The following is a 22,802-nucleotide window of genomic DNA, read 5'->3' on the forward strand; positions in this document are numbered from 1 at the left end:
ATAAGTAAGTAGCCTCTTTTGCATGACCCTTAGGTTTTGAAACTTGTGGTGGGTAAACACCAGTTAAGATTAGGAATAGTTCAGCTCACCCAAACACAAGATTAATATAGGCCTGCATTTAACAATGGGAGAATACACATATCAAGTTGAAAGACATACCCTTGCCCAAGCAAGGGAACCTATAATTAAGAAACTGTACAATTAGTGAACTGCAGTATGCCCTGATGCTTCCCAGTGTTGGATGTGAAACCCATTGATGAAGCATACCACTCTAGGGAGGTCAGGATTCATCATCCTATGTGAGTACACAAATGTATGGTAATTACATAGGAGATTTGGCTATTTCTTCTAGGACCGTGGTACTTCTTGTATGTTTATGTCTGCTCACAAAGAGAGTGCAATAGCCCTTCACCACCTCTCATTCCCTTTTTAGCATGTTAATTGCCTGCATTGCACCTGTTCTGTATGTGCTGAGGACCATGAGATGGCCTTCCTGGCTCCCTGACATGTCTTTTACTTACTCTGTGTGTTAGAGAAGGTTAGGGAATTTGGGGGTGCTGCTGCCTCTGTTGTACTTTTGCTGTGGTGTGAAGTTTGTATTAAACTTTCCACTTCACAAAAGGAAAAACGATTAACATTACCAAAGCTTGTTTGACAATATCAGGTGAATAAGAGAGAGCCTTCACAGAATATTTAAGAACAGCTTACTTTTGTTTTAATGCGGAAAACAAGCAGTTTTTTCATGAAGGTGGAATAGATGAGTTTGTAAACTTTTTAAAGTATAGCCAAAAGTGGCTTAATGTCATGCATAACAACTTAGGCCAATTGGGGCACTTTTCTGCTGAGTTTTTGCGCCCATTATGAGAGCATTCAAAGCAAAACTATATAAAAATCCAGGAATGGCATATGATTTATATGATGGGCCACTGACATTGTGAAGTAGTGGAGGACCAAATTATATGACAAGGTTAACAAACTTATGCAGCTAGAAATGGCATACTGCAGCACAATCTTTGGCAGCGTTATTTCTTTATTATTACATTTTAGCAACAATTAAAACCATCTGGGCAAAGTAGCATCATGAGTACCAGTGTAACAGAAGAATTCAGCAATCAGCAACTGAAAAGTGACTGGTTATTTTTTTGCAAAGAACCTGACAGTGCTCACTATTACATGTAATGTTTTTTGTTTAATAAACTTTAGACTAGAAACAACATTTATTTTTTGGGTAATTGTTTGCATTTTACAACAAATGGTGCATTTTGTGACAAATGAGAAAAAAACAAGATTGTGCTGGAAACATTCCTGCAGCAAAATCACATAATTCCAGAGTCCCTGATTATATGCAAGGCCATTGGAATTAAGAGATAGTGCGGCGATTTTCGCATAGTTATAGATTTGCCGCATTTCTCACATAATCCTTCATCTGCTGCATCATTTTATTTATTTAAAAAAATTTGCTCCTAGCTCAAACGGGTCAAAAGTTACTAAGAAAGCAGCAACACTTGTTACTGCACAGTGAGAGGCTGTTTGCAAACCTGGATTTATCACCTTTTTGGCAATGTTTGGGTATCAAACTAGTACTAATAAGGTGTAACCAATGCCCAGAGAGGGTTACAAGTTAAAAAAAAAAAATGAAATAATGAAGTAACACTATTACAAAATGTGCTGCATCATGCGGCATAATTAGCCTTTTCTTGCAGTGTAATGTCCTCAACCCTGTCGCATAATTTGACCATTTCCTACCACATAATTCTAGTGGCCCTAATTATATGTCATTGTGCCAAATGGACAGACTTCTGAAACACAACATAACATTTTGTTCGTGACTTTCTGCCTTTTTTCTTGTAGGCAATCAATCCTTAACATGATCACTAGGTGAGAGAGCAGAGATAGTCTTTCAAATGCAGATGCGAGCATCTCACCACTAATGGGCTAACAGTGGATAAACAAATGGACATGTTAAAAACATTTACCAGAGCAATGAGAGCAACGTCAGCTAAAGTATGAGAAGAGACACTGTGAAAATATGAAATAAACAGTGTGTTTCCACCCCTCTTCCTGTGCTGATCCTAGAAGCTGGAGTTATTTAGGTGGAGTGCCTACAATGGGCCGTGCCTTGAAAGACTTCACGTGCTCTAGGTTCTGACACGCAAAGGCTGCCAGTGCTGCTGAGTAGAACCATCATTGATCCACATGAGGCCGGTCGGGACACTCCTACTAATGCTCACTTTCTATGAAGGAAATAATGTATGGAAAATGAACGATGTATGCCGCTCACCTATTCTGACCATGTGTACTAATCATGACGGGCTGATGACCCAAGCCCCTTCTCTGAATAAGGCACACGTCAGGCATATCCCTCAGTCAACTGTGCAACGTGCCACCTGAAAAGTCTTGGCTTAAATTCCTCAGTTCCCTGTGCTTTACATTACCTTACAAATCTCAGGTGTAGGTGCTCTCTAGTGCCCTCTCATGTCGCAGCTATAAAATGTAGGTATCTGTTTTCGGCATTACCATGGCAGCTTCACCTGTGGAGTGCAATAGCTCTCAGACAATGGCGTAACTTCTTGTGTGCCTTTGCTCACAGGCCTTTGCTATATTCCCCATGTGCCTGGGATATTACCATTGCTGGCCCGAGATTTATCCTTTAGGTATCACAACTCTGCTTAACCATGTCAAGCTTCAGGTCCTTGTTCTCTGTAGGACACTGTGGGCCTCAGGTATGACTCTCTAGTGTTTGTGCTGCGTTGCACCCTCGCAGGACTTAGATATAGCCATTAGGTGAAAGGTTTTTGCTTTACAATGAAAGGTATCAGATGTGCCAATAAGGCACCTGCTGTTTGCAGTATCCCTGCACAGAGATGCTGTGCTGATTATGTTCACTGAAAGGAAACCTTCTATAAAGCTGTCTAATAAGCGAGGCATAAGGAAATGGAGCTGGTAGCAGAATCCTGAATGCAAACCTTTGGTTGATGAAATTTGTAAGTGTGAAAAGGTAGAGTGGGAGGGAGAAATATAAGCTTATGATCCTGGTAATTAAAATTGTACTATTCTTAAATCAAATATACTTCTGCCCAAATGCTGCTCAGTTTAAATATTTTCTCCTGACTTATACATTACAAATACGATCAGAGGCAGAAGTGTGGTCTTCTAGAGTTTCTTGGCTGTACCCAGGTTGGAAAAAACAAAACATTATCAAACCCTAGAACAAAGAGGATGCTTTCAATTGTAGGTATGTTGAAAAAAGGTTGACTAATCTAACCGGACAACTCGTCCCATAAAGCAAGCTTCTGTTATGCGCATGTGCAAGCTTTCACTCGAGCCGACCCTGCCAAAGGCATGGCATTCACAGCTCTTTGCTGTAACAGATAGAGAAGAAGTGCGAGAAGTTGTTTGTTCTCCTTAAATGAAAATATTTTTTTCTCTGCTGTCCTTAAGAATATGTCTGTGCTCGGAGGACTCTGTTAAAGGGATTTGTGATGCATGTCAAGGTGGCGGCCATGTTTGAAGGTCACCCAGGGATTATGCAAGCTCTCCCCACGGCGACGTGACATCCTGTGTCTACGTCTGGTTTTAATTATAAATGATTTGTTCCATTGATCTCATGTGGTGCCACCCACGCAATTCAGCAGACACAGGCCGGCTGCACACCGCCTCTTAACCCTCTGACAGCAGTGAGCATCAGGTTTAGGGCTGACAGTGTTTATTTAATTTAATTAAGTTTACGCTTATTTATAAAACGTGTCCATGATGAACAGCATGGAAGGGAACGGGGCATTACCCAAAGATCAACGAGATGTAGCGTTAGACGATTGCAGAAAGTGAGTGCGGTAAGTGACTGAGTACGGAGGGTGTTAATGAAAGGGCGATGAACTGCTGAGGTAATGTGTGAAAGGAAGAGTGCTTGGGTGTATAGTCTAAGAGTGAGTGTGGGACTCAGTGAGTCAGATTGTTACTACTCTCCGAATCGGCAGAGAGTACATCCCCTCTATACAGTTGAGTCGATGAATGAGAGATTGTGGTGAATGAGTGGGCTCTGAGATCGACTGAGTGAGAGCTGCTGTAACTTCAGTAAATGGGCAAGTGAGTGACTGCAGCGAGATGTGATTGTAGGAGTGAGTATGTTCTAGAGCGAGTCTCTGGGGTTCAAAGTTGAGCTAGAGTGCAGTGAGTGACTGTGTGTAATTAATTTCCTTTCTGTTTCAAATTTCTCAAATCGCAGAAACATTCAAACCAGGAAGGGCCACTCCTAACAATTGGTCCTTTCCGTTTGTTTGTAAATGTTCAGCAGCACATGCTACAGAAACCGTGTAGGCTTCTAGGTGAGGATGTTGCTTCTGAATTGTGTTTAATACATCTTCCCTCCAACTATGGAGTTTCTCTACTGTTACATTGGTAACTCCAACAACTTTTAGAAGTGGATGCTCCAACCCTGAGGAGATGGGCAGACCATGTGTTATTCCCTGCAGTTGAAAAATTAAGCACGACACGTGTCACTTTCTGCTTTGTCAGCACTTTCTGGAAGAACAAGGAACCTGGTGTGGAGAACTTGGCTAAGGGATGTCAAAAAGATCCCGTCTTCCTGAATGAAAGGAAAGTTAAGAATATGCGACCAATGAGTTACATGTGACACAAATAAAACCACGTATTGCAGGAAACGTATTTCAGTAGTTTATGTACGTATTAAGGTTTTTTTACATCTCTGACAAAGTAACAATTGGATATTAGAATAGGAACAATTAAATATTCATGATTTTCTCGCAGTGTGAAGTAACGTACCACTACTAATAATATACAGTTGTATATCTTTAACCACCGCCACTAAAAACATACAATTCTGTGTTGCAACGTTTTCCCGTACAAACAGGGATTTCACGAGCTTGCCATTTGCTGCATAAATCGGACATTTAAACCCAAAATGTGTTTCTATCTCAAAGAGACAACGCAATACAGAGCAATAAGAAAGCACCACACATAGTCCCACACAGTGACAGACCCTTTCACTGGGGTAAGCGGTCACCTTTCGGCTACTGATTGCTGTATTCAGCTTTTAAACTGGTACTGACGAGGTGACACTTTTGCCCATTTAGTAGGAATATGTGTAAAAATGAAAAAGAGCAAAATACACAGATTGTGCAGTGCTGCAGAGCTTGCCTTTTATAGCGGTCTAATTTAGCCATCCCTGCCACATAATTTGTTTCTTCATGGGTGCTTGATTGAAGTGACCCTATCAACCGCACTAATTATTAACTATTAAATTGTTCCCAAGAATCCCCAGTTTGGACAGGAATGCAAACAAAGCCATAGCCAAAACTTAAACTCCTCATTCAGAAAAGACCAGACATTTTAAGCACGTGCTATAGTCTGGTAAAGTACTTGGTTCCATTTTTTTTGCAGGATCATTTTATCGATAATTCACTTCCTCTTTTATGTATCATAATACCAAGAACTTTTAATGAGATGCGCAACAGAATGATTACTTTTGTATGAAATTGTAAAAAACCCAAAGAAACTGTCCAGAAATGTAACCCCTCCGTCCTTGGGGGTAAGAAAGGCATTTTACAAAACATATGAAGGAGTCATGGATTGTTGGGTATATATTAAGAATGGTCATGACATGACAACCATCCAGTCGATACAAACCACGTTGTGCATGACATGGGCAGGTACCATCACACTTACCACAAAGTAGTAGAGCTGAGAGGATCTGGCCTTAAACTCGGGTCTGCAGTCGCCCACGCAGACGTCCACGAATCCAGCATACTGGCTCAGCTTGGCCTCCCCCATCTCACAGACTATCCTGTAGTACAAAACAGAGATGGCGGTATAAGAGGACGCCATGATGGGGCAAGTTCATACCTTTGGGATTTGCCATGAAATGACACCTTGGACAACGCTTATCTCATTTTAAATTAACAAACAAAAGCTGTCACACCTGCCGAAGTCTGCGCGAATATATATCTGCTTTGTCAAGAAGAGAGTATCAAAGGTTCTTATAGGATTGGACATCCATTGGCCTTTAATTAACCAACACCAATCTCCCATGAGTGGCTATTCTACTTTGAAATGTGGAGATATGTCAATATGTCTCGTATTATTATTTGTCTCATAATACTAGATTTCCTTTGCATTCTGGAATCCGTAAATGTCCTTTTCCAGGCCTAAAGGCACCAGGATGCAAAGAAACAGCTGAGCCATCTCACATCTGACACAGAACAATTTGGGATCCTCATGATAATCCCAGTCCCATGTACAATGCTCATTTATTCACAGACACACACATAACTGGGAGATCGTCCAAAGGAAGAACACAGAATTGTCAAAAACCCTAGGTCTCGTGTCTCAGACACGGCCCGTTCATAGTACTGCAGTCCCAGGCCGTTGGCTGCCCGCCGGCAAGGAGATCATGTACAGATGAAACGTCTCCATGGCTGGACACCTGAGCTCCTACAGCTGCTGGCACCCATGAGCCACCAACGCACAAAACTAGTGTCCAACAGAAAGAAAAAGGAAAATGCCATTGTGAAAGGGGAAATGCTGCATTCTGCTTAACAAGAACATGACCCTAGGGAACATATTTCAGGGGCTTTCTTGTGATTGGACCATATTGTATCGTTGCAGATCATAGCTTTCATAAGAAGCCCCGTATTCTGGTCTTCCTCTGGATCAAAAAATACTTAAGCAGATGTTTGTACCATTTTAAAGTTATTTAACTAACAAGAGCAGAACAAAGGGAGCCTGGCTCTACTACATCGGGTATAAAGGTAGGTAGAGGGAGTCCAAGCACGAAGGAGAGAGAGAAAGATGGGAAGAATGAGAAAGAGAGGCATGGAAAGAGGGAGAAAGAGAGAGAGAAAAAAATAAAGACAGATATAGTCTTGAAAAAAGATAGCAATTGAGAAAGACCAGAAGAAAGGGAGAGAGACGGAGATCAAAAAAAGAGGAAAAGAGAGAATGGGGCAAGAATAAAGACAAAGAAAGAAGGGTAGAAAGAAAGAGAAAGCAGGGTTATGGACAGGGAAAGCAAAAGTGAGAAAGGTGTAGGTAGAGAAACATAAGAGAGGAGAGAGAGGGAGTAAAAAACAGTTCGAAGCAGAAGAAAAATAAAGTGAAAGAGAAAAAAGAGAGAAGAAGTAGGGTTAAGAGAAAGAGGAAAAATGCAAAAGCAACATAAAAAGGAATTGTAAAGTGAGGACAGGAGGCGGGGAGATTTGGGAGGTAGAGAGGGGAGAATGAGATGAGAGAATTATAAGGGCAGATACATACATAGAGATACTGACAGTGGGAAAGCGGTATGAAAAACATAAAAAACAGAAAAGGGAGTGGAATTAAGATAATAAAGAGAATAGAAAAGAGATAGATATAGTGAGATAAAGAAATGTGGGAACAAGAGAAACATGAGAGAATGAACCATGAAATATTGTCAGACAACCCCTTCGATATTTTGTATCCGTGCGCGTTGTACCAGCTACTTGGTTGACATTACTGGTGGTAAATTGTTTCTCTAGTTCCCATTATCACAATAACCCATTTGATTACTCTTTACCCCTGTTTGCCTAAGGGGGTTTCTGTACTTCCTTTCCTAAACTGCATATAGTATTATCTTTGTTGAAATTTTCCCATTATGATCATGAATACTGCAAGGTATATGGAAGGTTCTGTTTGACAGTGTTTTCTTTCTATACTTCCTGGTTCTTGATGATGAGAAAGGAGTGTGTTTGATGAGTGGAAAATAATGTATGATATGAGGAAATGCTTGTCACATTCTAACAACACTCCTTTACTTGGAAGTCATGGCTGCAAAGTGCATAAGGTTGTGTTGGGTAGTTAGGAGCAGATGATTGCTGAGTTGTTTGTTTCACTGACTCTGAACACTTAGAGATGGAGCTTGTGAAGGAATTTAGCCTTGCAGCATCATCCATATCTTGATTTCCTACAACCTCTCATGCTCTAGTCCACTGACTAAATCACTCATCAATACAATAAGAAAACTGTTAGCAGATTTGGAGCTCTAGAATTTCCCATATGCTTAGTAAACAACTAGAAACAATCACAAGATATGCCAATGGTGGTGACATGAGATGGAATGAAGTCATAAGAAACCTCACACCCACTTACTGTTCTGCAGGAATGTACTCCTCAGCAACTGGTGTGCAATTGACCTCAGCAACCTTAACATAATCCTTAATTTCTCTGAACTCGAGACCCAGGTTTTGTCCACGAATGGTGACCCTTGTCCCTCCTTCTCGTGGGCCAGTCAATGGGATGATCTGAAACAAAATACAGGGGAAAACCATTAGATGAAGTAGAGTGGTAAAGATTAATACAACAAAGAATCCATGCACTAAACCCAGTGCATTGCATTACTCACATATTTCAAATCAAGGCAAAAATAAGATTTTATTGACCAGGACATGTTTAAAGTGACTTTATTGATCATCATAAAGAGGTTAACAAGGGTCTCTCTTCCTCAATGCCCATCATAACCAAGCCCTTTCTTTCACAGGTTAGACTACTCGTCATGCCAAAGGACATGGCCATTACCAGGTGCCTCAAGTGCATACCATACTTTGATTGTGAAGGCTTTATGGATCCATTGGTCAAGATAGTGTAAATCCTCTGTTCCCTCATACAAGAAGATGCCCTCAGCACATCTGGGCACATGGTTACCCTAACTAAATGTTCAGAACTGTTATTTGATAACATTGTGCCCATAGATTCTGCTCCCTATTGGTGAACAATGTACTCTAGGCCCCAATAAGTGTCTATACGCAACCTCCCTTTACTAAATGATTTAGCTTGTGAACTCCATGTCTGAGTCACAAATGTTCACAATTTACCAGCCACATACAATTTATAAGTAAGTTGGCGATAGGCCTACCATGGTGGTAAACAATTCCCTCTCTTCAAGGAAGTTATCTTTGCTTCTCTGCTAAACATAGCATGTAAGCAGTGTCACGATAGGTCAAGCCTGGGGTCTGTGCTGTTTTTCCTGCCCGGCTGTGTATACAGCCAGGTTGGAGAAACCTAAGTGCGCATGTGGGTTTGGCTGGCCTCAAACGGCCAGCCAAACCCACATGCACACTTATTGCACTCCCCCCACCGCCCACCTCCTTTGGCTCAGCCCCGCCCCTCACTGTACACTCTGCTGGCTGGGCCAGCAGTTGCAAAATGCTGAAAAATAAAACAATAGTAAGCTATTGTTTTTTTTTCATCTGCTGGCTCAGACAGGGGGGCGACGCTAATCCGCCACTGTGGGGGAGCCGCCCCTGCTTCAAAGCACACCATACATTACAACATGGTGACTACTATATCCTTTAATGCAGGCACAAACGACTAGTTGATACCAGGGTCCATTACAGGCTGCAGGTGAAAAGATCAGACAGTCCAAAATGTAGGCTGCTTATGTTAAGAGACGTAACCGCAAAGCGCACTTCCTGGAGCCTGATAACAAGGGAATAAGCACAGGGTACAGAATCTTCCTGACACCACTGGTGGGACTTTGAGACAATGAATGAATGAATAAACAAACTTGTCTGTTTTGTATTGTTCTATGTTTGGTGGGTGGGAGGGTGCCACTGTGGGTGGTAAGGTAGAGTGGAAGGCCAGTTTCCATTTTAATATTCTGGTGGGGGGAAGGGGCTGTTGCAAAAAGTGTCAAAGGGGTGTCTTAAAACTACAGTATTCATATTTTTTTAAATAATTGGTCAGGGCAGTGGTGTTGCTGAGAGTGGCAGGGACAGTGGAGTGGCACTAAATATATTTAGGGGGGTAATGTAGCTGAAAAAGTGTAAGGCAATACTATTCATGGCTGCACCATGAATTGTCTCTACTGACGGGTCTGTGGCATCACCTTACAGGGAGGCATTAGGGGTCATTTCAAAGCAGTTAAATTGAGTTTTTCATCTTGTGTCTTGATGTACATTGCTGGCAAAGCTAGTTCCACTCTCGTTATCTCTCTTAGGTCTATTTGGAATCCTCATCTCTTGGAACCCCTCAATGCAAAGTAACTCTTTATTCACAGCTACAGTTCTGTTCACTAATAAAATACATATTTTATAGGCTATTAATGTCGTCCCTACGAGTATGTATTTTCTTATACCAACCGTGCTAGTACTCTAAATGTATTGTGCTGTTCCTGTTTAAAAAACGTGTTTCGGAAGGAAGTGTGTTCTTGAAAGTTTGTAGAGGAGTCCTGCGGATGAGGATGATTTACAAATGACTGAACCTTCCCCGGAAAAGTTTGGTTTGTAGAAGATGAAGACTAATCTGGGCAAAGAGTATTTGTGGAAAGGGATTCAAGCTATCGAGAGTGAATGAGGCAGATTTGTGGAAGAAGAAGTCTCTTCCCAAACAGTTGTTGGATGAAGGTGACTTCTCAACCGAATGAAGTCTGTTTGTGACTAATAAAGCCTAGACGGGAAAAGTCACTTTAATGGAAGACGAATACTGTAAAGGATTAAATAGATATTTAGTTAATAGATGATGTCTGATCTGGGTGAGTTTGTTTTAAATATGTTGATGAACCCACTTGATGAGTTTTGTTTAGAAGCGGAGATGATTGGCAAGATAGTTATGGGGACTAACACACCCTCTGAATGGATTATTCGTAGCTTTCACACCCCAATTCCAGTTTGGCTGAACCAGCTTTTCATCCTTATGTGATAAATAAACTCTGTAGTTGAGCTGATAGCTACGAGATGTTTTATTTCAAGCATGCATTGCTGTGGTACAAGTGTGCAGCTAATTACGCAGATGTCAAAAACATAGTTTTACCCTGTACCTTTTTCCATTTTTTTTCCAAATTATTTATTTTTCTGTCTTAGGGCAAATATTACTCTTCCTGAGCAAGTGCTGAAAATATGTATTATAGTAGTCACATGGGTGCGCCCAGTAAAGCGATGCTGGAATTGTCTTTTGTTCTGTAGATGAATGGGCTGACAGCACAAAGCCGTTCCTTCACAGACAGTCTTCTGTTTCCCCCATCACTTCTAAATGTGTGCTCTGATGCTGGTGCCTGGACCACGCTATTTCCATGGAAACGCAACATGATGTCAAAGGAGCCAAATGATGAGAGGGAAAGGACGTTTAAGGGGGGAATCATGATTCCTCGAATCTTGAAATCGTACAAATATCTAAATATCTGCCAAAAACTGGAGCAACAATGTCAGTACATGCTTGAAAACACACACTACAAGAACTAACAGTAGTCTGATCTCACAGTGCAGGATTAAGTAGAGAAAGCGCAATGCAAGTGACCAAGGTGGGAAAGATGACTCCTTTCAGAAAAGTAATGCATTATCTTAAGGTAGTTTTCCACATTTTACTTCCATGTCAGAGGGCGTCTGTTATTGACACTTAAAACACTGGTGCACGTGTCTGTTCTGCTCTAAACTGGGTGTGTGTTACAGAATATACGCGCATGTGTGTAGCATGAGCGTTCTGTGGAATGGTAGTTGCTCTTTCTTTGAGCTGTGTTCTTTGTGTCTCATTTCAATAACTCGTCCTGTTACTCATCAGCAAAATATTGACGACAAGGATGGCCATAAGTATTGAAGAAGCTGATTGGTTGATGTGGGAGTTACATGTGTATTTAGAGTTAAGGTAGAAAATCCAGGTAATTTCAAAGGAAGGTGAGAGGCCGAGACCTTTGTGGGTAGAAAGGATCGTCATGTGTCCTGGACCAATGAACCGAGAACAGTTGGTCTCATTAATATCTATATATGTTAACTTTATACCAGATTTTTTCAGGACTTTGCATCAAAACGAGTGTTTCATATCACTACTGAAAAAAGAAATGCATTTATTGTGAACGCAGAAAGCCAGAGTTGTTTTGAAGGGAGGTAAATTGAAGATTTCTTATCTTGGATGTCCTGCTTGTGATTTGGGAGCTGTGTTGGCACAAGAATGTCAAGGAATATTGTCAAGGTTGTCAAGGAATATTGTACTGGGGTTGTATCTAAGATGTTGAGGGGAGCTGAAAGGTGATAACCTGTGAATTAAAATGAAATGCTAGCAGGTGTACGAAGTGTAAATAGGTTTAAATATCTTTTATATGAGGAAACCATTGGTTTTAAGGACCGATCATAGGCCACTGGTCGGCATTTGGGTGATGAAAGGATAAATAGAGCTACAGCTCGGTAGTTAGGACTGACAACCATGTTGCTGGAATTCCGTTTTCATGCAGAGTATAGTTAGTTCATGGGGAGGAATGTGCAAGGTGATTGTCACATCATCTGGTGGAAGCTAATACAAAGGAGAAGAATAAGGGCAATGAGAAAGTAGTGGAGTGTCTGAAAACTGAATGGTGATAGGATTTTCTGAAATATGGAGCAAAGGAAGACTGGGATATGGCTACTGAAGAGGATCTACTTTTTTTAAAGGGTTACGAGGATGGTGGTGTCAGAATGGGATAGGGAGAACATTTTGGAAGTATTGCAACAAAGACTTTACAAAGTAGCAGATAAACTGTCTGAAGAGAATGGGATATAGTTGAGGGGTGACACGTGCATGGCAAGACTAGAAAAGATCATCTAGTCACCCCTCTTAAAAAAGATGATGAGAGAGGAATTCTGAAGTCCTGGCATGGACAGGAATGTGGAGGAATGGAACATCTCAGGAATTTCAGTATATGTTTTTTAAAGCAATAAGGTACTATTGATGAGGAAACACAGTTGTAGTCTTTGACTTTTGCGGGCACAGTAGGAAACAAATGGAGAAGATTTCTTAGGTCAATGCAATGTTTTCTCTAATAGGTTAAGGTAGGTGATAATGATTATTGATTATCTATTGAGTGAACATGTAGTTTATGTCAGAGCCTAAAACAATGTTTTCAAAGAGGTTTTGCCAAGAAATCCTTTTCAACTGTGATTGTAATTGATAACAGACAATAGTTTACATAAGGTGCAAACTCAGGTTTTCAAAACATGTGGTAAAGCCCACTATAGGACATCACTGTTTCACTCACAAGTAAATGGGTTAGTGGATAGATTTAACAGACTGATTATTGAATTTGTTCAATGTGCGATCAAAGGGCTCTTAGATGTATTAGGGCAGTGAGGAGCATGCGGGGATAGTATAGGACAACTCCTAATATCTTGATTGCTGTGAGTTAAATTGAGAGCAGGAGAGGCAGAAGAGTAAGTATACAAACATGGCCACTGGGATGAAAAATTGAAGGCAACAGGAAGAGGTAATGAAGAAAGCTTCTAATGCCGCTAGAGATAAGATGTGGCAAAGAGAATATGACAAGAAATATGATGAAAAAATGGGTAGTGTATAAATTTGGTTAAGTTGCGAGTGGGGATGGGGCTAGGGATTATATACTGTAAAAAAAAAAAAAAAAAAAAGTATAAAGCACACGGCTACTCGAAGAGTTTTCCGGCGCTACATGACTAGTCAAGGAAAACAGACTGAAGAGTTTACTGTTAGAAAAGACAAGTCTTGAGTTTTTTCTTAAAGGAGGCTTCATCCTGTAACTGCTGCAGTTTCAGAGGAACATTATTCCAACAACGAAGGGCCAAGTAAGTGAAAAGGCGACCAACAGCCTTAGCCAGGTGAACTCTAGGAATCCTTGCCAGAAAGCTATTGAAGGACCAGAAACTTCTACTTAGACAATAATATGGAATCCTGGCCATTAAATACTCAGGTCCTGAGAGTTGGGGCACTCTATACATTAACTAAGAGGACTTGAAGGGAATCCGTTTTTCCACCGGAAACCAATGCAGACTGCATAGATGCATAGTAATGTGTTCTTGGCTAGGAAGACCAAGAGCCATCCTAGCCACAGCATTCTGCACAGTATGAAGTTTGTGCAACAGGTACTTGGGCAGACCCGCATAAAGAGCATTGGCATGGTCCAGCCTGGATATAACTAGCACCAATAAGACAGTAATTCTAGTTGGAACAGACAAGAAATATAAGACATTTTTGTCATGCATAGAATCCCAAAGCAAACACCAACTAAAGAGATAATTTGATTATGAAAAGTCAATTTGTTGTCAAATTTAATTGCCAGGTTAAGTCCAGGTAGAGTCTGCCTGTGTATCTGGTGATTGTACCCCAGTGGGCCACTGAACCTCTAAGTTAAGAGTAAAATTATGCCTGAAACTGAGCACCCCTGTCTTTTCAGTATTACATTTTAGTTGATTAAGTGTCATCCACTGAAATTATGGAGAAGCAATGGTGGCACTGGATTCAGAGAGAATTTTATGACAGCGTTGGATAACAAAAGGTGGAATGGAGAAAGCGCAGCAGAGGTATTTAAAGCGTATGAAGGAAATATAGGTAAAAGAACATTCTGAAACAATAGTATAATGAACAAGAGGGTAAGTGTAAGGGAAAGATGTGTGCACCAAGGTATAGATAGTGGGTTTATTATGATTGTGTATTATATCTTCAGTTTATGTGTTTTTGGAAAATAAGTTGCCACTTATGCTCTAAGACTGTAAAGGCGAGGACAGAGTGCAAGGAAACCCAAGACTAAATTATAAAAGCAGTAGCTATTGTTGCATTGAACTGTCTTCACAAGTCATGCTTTAACAGATATCAGCACCATGAGGTGGTTTTTGTGTTCCATAAGTGCAATACAGGCAACCATAGGCATAACAGTATGTTTGGCTCATTCCTTCTGCCCTATGCCCTCTTTCTACAGTTCCTGCCCCGCCTTCTTCCCTTATGTCTTGTATCTCCCCTCTTCAGTTCACCTGCTGCTCTTTGAGCTGCTACGTGGTGGCTCGTAAAGGCTATAAGGGGACATGTCATTTAGGTGGTTCCACCAGAGGATTGGCTAGTAACCTGGCAGGTCAGATGTGGTAATGTAACAGTCCAAAGGACCTGACAAATGCTTGAACTGAAAACGGACAGATGGGCATTGGGACGGGCAAGTGGATGAAAGCAAATTTCCACACAAGGATAGTAGCTATCACCACATGAACATCTACCTCACAATCCTCTTTATTCAGCTACAAAAAATCGGTCCAGCAACATATGACATTATAAGTGCATCCATTACGTCATCCTACATGACACTGCAACACTTCCCATTCAGGCCATACTGCACACTCGCAGCCTTCCATCTAAGCACAATCTATGGATTAAAGCACTACTCTACTGCCAAGGTGTGTCAGTGCCTCATGAGAAGTGCAAAGTGTCATATAAATACAACTACAGTACAATGCTAGTAACTGAATGGACAACCCCGCCACACTAAGGGCAGCTCAGAGACAGGGAACACTTTAAAAACAAGCATTGACGTAGCCAACAGGTCCAGATTTGATGTGTTAACTCATGCAAAGTTAGCAAATTAGGCGAAGCACACGAGGTGGAGATAGAAAAAGCAGACTGTTCAGGCTAAAGCTGTAAAGTGGTCTCTCATGTTGTTCAATACAAGCAATGCATGCATTGAAGGAGAGGGGAAACACCTGAACAGCCAATAGCATTAGGCGAGGAATACATATTCCACTGATCTGAACCAAGACACCATAAACAAAGTTTCCAGCCAATGTCTGAAATAGGGTAGTCGATAAAGCTAATGGTTGAAAGGGTAGACCCGAAGCCCACTCTATTTATATTGTAAGCAATGGGGCTGTTTGAAAACAAGAACACATAACCCCCTTGAGTGAGACCTGGATTTTGGCTGAAATAAGCCTGAGGGAACGATTCCCAAGAGAAGGACTGTTTTCATAGGAGCAATAATCCAGGAAGGGTCAGCTTATACCCATTAAACATTAAAAAGGTGAACTATGACTACGTTTGCATTTAATGTCATGTTTTTCTCCTCCTTGGATCAAGTCGCGGTCAGCTCCATCTTAAATAATGCATGTCGGTATCAGTGGGGAATTAAATCTGCGTTGGTCCATCATGCCTTCGGTGCAGTCTTTACCTTATTGTGGAAGTGCCCTCTGGTGAGCAGAGCCAAGCCTCCAGCTGAGCTTCAGTACAATGGCAGGTGCTGCCGCCAAGTGTCTATGACTCCCAAAGGGGGGATTTCAAGAATAGCAAAGTCCTAAAATTCCAGCTTGCCATCTATTCCACAAGTCGCTATCAGCACACCACCATCAATGCCTGTCGTTGATGCTAACATCCGTGTTTTCTTCCTACTCGGCCTGTCATCTTTAAAAATCATTTTGCACTCAAGCTCGTTTATGGTCCTCTAATTTCACAAAGCGGGGGCACTTCAGAGGGAGCCTGCAAATAACCGAATCTGATATCTTTCTCTTCTGTCTCCATCTATCCCTTCTCTGCCTCTTTTTTCTCAGTCTCTTTCTGCTTCTCCCGCCCTCTCTCATGGCCAATATCGCCTTGGCTCGAGGCCAGGGAGTGCCTGCTGGCTGCTGCAGACACACCATTAGCTGCAATATATATCCAGCCACTTGAGATTACTGCCATGCTAATGCTTGAGAAAAAAAAAGATCTTCCAAGGGCTGCTAACAAGTGCATCAGGCAATCAGAATATTTTATAAGAGCAAAATTGCAATGATTTGTAAGGTCTCAGAGGCCTAGAGAATCAGTGCACTAAAATGGTAGCGCAAGGTTTTCTTTAGGCACAGGGATGTAATGTCAGTGATTTGCATCTGCCCCTTTTTCACAGCAATAGGGGCAGATGTGTAGGACGTGGTGTGTGTTAAAAAGTGGGAAAGAACATTTCGGTGTATATGACTTCCAACTGTGATCCACTTCATTCTCAATGGTTTCTGATGCCCTTGCAAGAAAGGTTTTACAAAAAAAGGGCATCCCGTTATGTTGTGCTCACTGGTTTGTAATATGTATTTAAAGTGTCAGAGATGCTGGAGTTGAGTCACTACACTGCTGTCGAAATTTCGACCTGTAATATGTACAATACATAATATGTAACTGTCACTACATTGTTAATGTATCTAGATGTTGAGTTGAAGGATAGTAAATCTACAGTTCTTTATGTGTACTTACATTGACAATAGGGTAGTAGTCAATATGGTGGAGTTAATATTTCAATATTTCTGTAGGTTGATATTAATGACTTCGATTTTGTGACATAAAGCCATTGTAGGTTCTGGAGACAGGTCAACATTTCAGTGTTGATGAGAGTCCATGTTTCACACAGTACTAGAATCTCTATTTTATCCAGAAAATGAGAATAGCATTTTTCTAACCTATTTACCATCTTGAAATAGTGTATTTAACTCCTCTAGCGAAATAGCTGCAGTAAAGTACTTGTAATAAAACATAAGGGTATTCCATGGTCAATTTGGTCTCCACACCAGCTTAGCACACCAGGTACCAATGACTTTCATTACCCCACAACAAAAAGGGGCATCTTTAGGGTCCATGAGGACTCAACATAAACTGGAGGTGCACCCTCTCGATAAATCCCGGAAAGATTCTGACCACAATTGGGCCATCCAGTTCTTCAACAGATCCCAAAAAACTCAAGCTTCAGCATCTTTAAATGGGGCGGGGAAACAAGGAAGTGATAAAATAGAAACTTTATATGCTCTGTATGGTGGTGCAGATAATCTTCTTTGAAACAAGCACGTATGCTAAGTCAAAAAGGGTTTGTCAGCAGTGTTGAACAGTTATTGACACTAGCTTCATGCAGCTTAGTAATGCTTTCCAAAGTGAATGCACTAGCATCTTATGAGAATGAGCTGGAAGCTCTCTTTAAAATACACAAATGTGACCAGCTATTTTTTAATGCTCTTAACTCATTTTCATAAACTTCAATAACTACATCTTGGTCACTGAACTCTTTAATTATGGTGAGTACACCAATGCCAATAAGGCACATAGCTAAAAAAAAAAAAAAAAAAAAAAAAAGAAGCTATTTTGGAATAGGAGGAATCTACACGCATCAAATGTCCCCTTATAGCTACATAATCCCCTAGCATACAATAGCTTTGCAATGCTATTTAAATATCCTGACAACAAAACGTCCTTCAGCAAATTTTCTAAATGGAGACAAGCTATGTTCTTTCTGAAGATGAGATGAGAGTCAATGTACACTTTGAATTTGAGAAGGGTTTATGTCGCACAATAGTTTTCAAGGAAGGGATCCATTACTCTGGTGGTGGAGGGGGCACCAACTAGTAGCAGTCGCACTGAGCTCCACTGTCCAAAGAATACCATTTCAGTTCTTCTGACACTTCCCTATCTTCAATTAATATAAATTGAATTGTCTGTACACAGTTTTCCAGGGGCCGGGGGCATGGGCGTTCCACAATTGTTCAGTATTCTTAGAATGATGCTGATGCATTATTCATGGCTAAAGAACAGTAGTGGGTCAGCACCCCTGCCTTTGTTTATTATGTTGTAAGAGGAGTTAGAATAATACAGATTACGAGGTGTGATTTTTGTCCTGGGTATACAAAATGTCTGCTACTAATGTGACATCGCCTATTATCCATTTATTGTCTAATTAAACTGTATCCACATTATAGCTCGTTCAAATAAAAAATGCTTGAAAACAATTAGATGGAAACTCTGCTATATAATGAAAGTTCAGTTAGGTGGAAATCATTTATAAAACACACATTTTGCTCAAATCTGTGATATTGTTAACATATGGAGATGTTTGTGCCCCCCTTACCCCACAATTACTACATACCCTTGTCCTTACCCCTCCCCACTTGCTCACTGCTCATCCTCCTTCCCTACTGTGAGAATTAATTTGAAAACTGAAGGGTGTTAATTTTTTTAATGTTTTTTCTGGATTTCTTGCTAGTTTAATCTAATTGTTTTTCAAACAAATTGGTTTTAGAATTGGTTCAAACTAATAACCTTTCTCATTAGTTCTTTGGAATTAATTACTTGTCACAAACTTTGCCTTGGGTTAATTCGCCATATCTTAGAAATGTCTCTGTGCCTCATGTTATTGTCTGCAAAACAGGCAATGTGGCACACTGTCACCCTGCTCTAAACTTGGAGGCAATAGAATTGGGCAGTGATTCTACAGGACTTCACCTGTCTACTTTTATTTTGTAGATTTATTTTGTTGTATCGTATTCGAACATTCATACAGCGCATACTGTGGGATGCTGAAGCACCTGCATACATGTGCAGAATGCTATGCAGTGTAGGGTGTGTGAAAGGAAGGGTATTGTCTTTGTTTTTGATCCTATGTGGGTAGAGTTTTCATGTTGTATGTGAGGACCACTGATGAGTAGTTATGGGAGGCAGTGCTTAGTTGTGTGATGGATATTTAAATGTGACAGATAGGGATGCAGTTTATGGTTTACAGAAAGTTGGCAGCTTTATGCAGTTCTGCTGGCCTATTTATGGTATTTTGTTATCATAGTCCAGTTAGCAAGTTACTGCACTACATTGCTCTTTCTGAGATATTTTGTTTAAAGGTTATGGAATGGAGTATGCACAGGTTGGAGGGAGAAATGGTGACAAGATCTGATTGCTATTGTGGGATACCAAGCATCGGTCATAGTATGTAGCTTGTTGTACCCTCACTGGTGAACTAAATTAAAGTCCTCTATTGACCAGCGTCTTGTGGCAAAACTATTCAGCTATTTAATTCCTTTTCAGGGAGTGATGGGCGGTTTATTGCCGTGGACTGGTACAGTAATGAGTGATGGATGCATGCAAAGTGTGTCTGGGGAAGATGCATATTAAACTGACAGAGGCAGACCAACTAGGGATGACAAACTATGTAAATATAGAAGCAACAGTGCAGGACAGGAGGTTTCTCGTCTATATTTCACAAAGAAACTGAACCTCCCTCCAAAAGCAATAAAGGTTAACACACTGATTTATATCAATGGGTGTGGCCTGTGTGACACATGAATGAAGAAAACATACTTTATTATGGTTCTCACACAACAAGAATATGTTTTGGAGTTTGCAGAAATATTTCCCCTCCTGTATTACACCAAACCTTCTCAGTTGACTAGCCTTTGTTGAAGGGACACAGGTCTAAATGAGGAGAAGCCAGGCACATTTATTAAAGGTGGGGCACCAGAGAGCAGGCGCCTCCTTTCTCCGGATACTGCAGACAAGATTTGTGGTAGGGTGAATACAATTGTTCTTCTTTGTAGCTCCCTGTGCCACATATTCCCCTCGGCACCACTGCAGGGGGACAGAAGCCAGACATTTAGCAAGAGGATGCCAAAGAGTTTGTACCCACTGCTGGGGAATGCGGAACGCATGGATGTGCCTAGCGTAGTTTAACAAGGCTGCATAGCTAGAACCAACAATGCATATACTAAGAGAATAATCCCTGAAATAGTGCACAAGCAGAATAAACCTGTTGCCTCACACCCTGGCAGCTGCTCCACAGGCAGGTTAATGACCTGCACTTGGAGGCTCTTTAACCTCACCAGAGCAAACCAGGGGACGGATATGCATGTAGATATGTCACTTATAAAACGCGGCCCTCTTATAGGTTGGGACCTATAGGTTGAGAAGAGGAGAATTTTAACTTGCAGCCCATGGGCCACCTTAGTTGTGCACAGAGGACTTGAGTGCCATTGAGTGTCTATAAGGAAACTGTGAACAATCATATATACAAAAGAAACATTGATTGGTTGGAATTCTTTGCACAGTGCACACCCTGGATCTAATTGTCTCCTGAGTATTCAGAGCTGTGCACACCATAAGAAATCTGCAGTAACAGTTACCAAACGCCACTTGTAATTTATCGGTGTAAACCCCCATACCAGCAGATGTCATTAGGTGGTAATGTTATTACTGTTGGACTATAAACAAGCAATTACATGTTTTCATCTCCCCTACTACCTGCCTTGACTTAGCTGGTGCATGAAATGCATACCTTTTGAAGATAGATATGCTTTTGGGACAGAGCGAGAGATGTAAAGAGACTGTTGAGTTCGGTTCAGCTTGTATGAGATTACTGAGTTTTTAAAATTGTGGTCTCTGTGTCAAAACGTGGAACATAAGGGAAGATGTGCTATATTTTTTTGAGCTGTGTCTAACTGCTGTGCTCACTCCAATACAAGGAGCTGGAAGTATTCATAGTCAATGTGCAATGTTCACTAGTCGATTCCTTCTAGCAGTCGAAGGTGACCAACTCCAGGATATGTTAAACTACTGGGATGAGTTACTTGTCTTTGAATGTATACTTCTACTTCGACGCAAAATATCACTCAGCGCAATATTTCTGAACGATTCTATAGGCGTATGTGATGGAATCATCTTTCGTAAACATTGAGATAGGAGGAACCTGCATTCAGAAGAGCCCATGAGTTGTACCTCTTCAGTATTGCAAAAAAAACATTTTGATTAGAAAAAATACATAGAGTTTTTAGGTGGGATAAACAACGTATGAAAAAGCAATAACTTTAGTTCAGTGTTACTCTTATTGGTAGGACTGATCTTAGTAATTTACACAACCATTTAAGCTTTATGTGAACACATGTGTTCAAAGTGTCTACTTTCTACATCACACCTACACCACAACAAATCGTTGTGGACCAAGCGCTTACACTTTGCTAGAAAGTGGTTGAAACTGAGAGTAGAGTAGTACTGCTTCACGTATTCCGTCCAGAAGCAAGAGGTTTAAGGTGGTGGCAGGACAGAAACTATGTCTTGCGGTCCGTCGTGGTGGAAGAGAGATGACAAGTCACTCCACCGAGCATGCTTCGTCTTCCCACCTTCCTACCACATGTTGTACATCACCACACCGCAGTGGAGCATGGTGCAGTCCCAATTACAGGTAACCAATCCTTACAGAGAACCATTTGTATCCAAGGCGAAGGCATTAAAATATAAATATTTTGCAAGGCAAATTAAAAAGAATTCAAGATAGGGTTGGGTAAATTTTCAGGCATTTGTGGGCCACATACAAGATACATTTCAGGCCAATACTACACAGCACAACAGCTTAAGCTCTAGGCATCATAGAAAAGAACAAACAAAATAACATTTAAGGCCAAATAACTTGCGTTTTGCAGCAAAAATAAATTACTGTTGTGCCTGAAAATAAATGTTACTTTTACACAATACTGTTAATATCCGGATTAATATTAAGCAAAATGAATGCCATTTTTGTGTCATTTGGGATGTATTAATATTACATTCTCTGCCCCATGAAACTTACTCTAGAGAACACCTTGAGGATTCGAACTGATCTGGGAGTACTTGTTCTACAGACTCGTACTCCACAGGGCAACGGGAAATACCCAGTGACTTACTACGACTTAATTATGTGCAGTTGGGGGTGTAATTATTATGATTTGTGAAGTAATTCAGAATGCATTAATGTAAAATAGATCGCTATTAGTAAAAATTACAATAATTATCTTTCTTCTCACAGTCAGGCCTGTAGAGGTAAGCACTTAATGTACTTTCGGTTCTATTGTTAGTGCACATAGGGCTAAATAAGGGTCTGAGATCAGTGGTGTGTCATGTCCCTAATGTCTGTGTGTGTAACTGAGGCGGTTTGGAGGGAGGGTTGTTTTCGCCTATATATGTGCGAGAGACAGTGTGTGTTGTTTACACCTATGTATATCAGAAAGAGTGTGTGTGTTGGTGTGTATGTGAGTGTTTACAACTATATTTATATGACACAGAGAGTTTGTGTGTGTGTTGTTTGTGCCAATATACATGAGAGATAGCAGATACAGAGAGCAAGAGCTTTCTTAGTATCAGTGTATTTCTGCCTTTGTATGTGCACTGTGCATGTATTAGTGCTTTTCATTTCTGATCCTTTTTCTCACCCTGAGGTAAGTGTTCAATGTTAAAATAAGAAGCTCAAAGGGATTATATTTACGAATGGTCCACATCAGTCACAATGTAATTTAATCTCTTTACGCTTGAGATGTAGTAACACAAATAAAATACACACACCAGCAGGG

General features: G+C 40.8%; 1 protein-coding gene across 2 annotated transcripts in view; it reads right to left on the minus strand.

The window, feature by feature from the left end:
- PLXNA4 (plexin A4) overlaps positions 1-22,802 on the minus strand; it is an 845,630-nt gene that overhangs the window by 193,787 nt on the left and 629,041 nt on the right. For both annotated transcript variants that reach the window (XM_069229312.1, XM_069229313.1), the window contains exons 13-14: positions 8,122-8,273; positions 5,686-5,803 (exon numbers count right to left, since the gene is read on the minus strand). In XM_069229312.1, the coding sequence (XP_069085413.1) occupies positions 5,686-5,803; positions 8,122-8,273 (270 nt within the window). The remainder of the gene's footprint in view (positions 1-5,685; positions 5,804-8,121; positions 8,274-22,802) is intronic.

This window comes from Pleurodeles waltl, chromosome 4_1 (genome assembly GCF_031143425.1).
Source record: "Pleurodeles waltl isolate 20211129_DDA chromosome 4_1, aPleWal1.hap1.20221129, whole genome shotgun sequence".
NCBI classification, from domain to species: Eukaryota; Metazoa; Chordata; class Amphibia; order Caudata; family Salamandridae; genus Pleurodeles; species Pleurodeles waltl.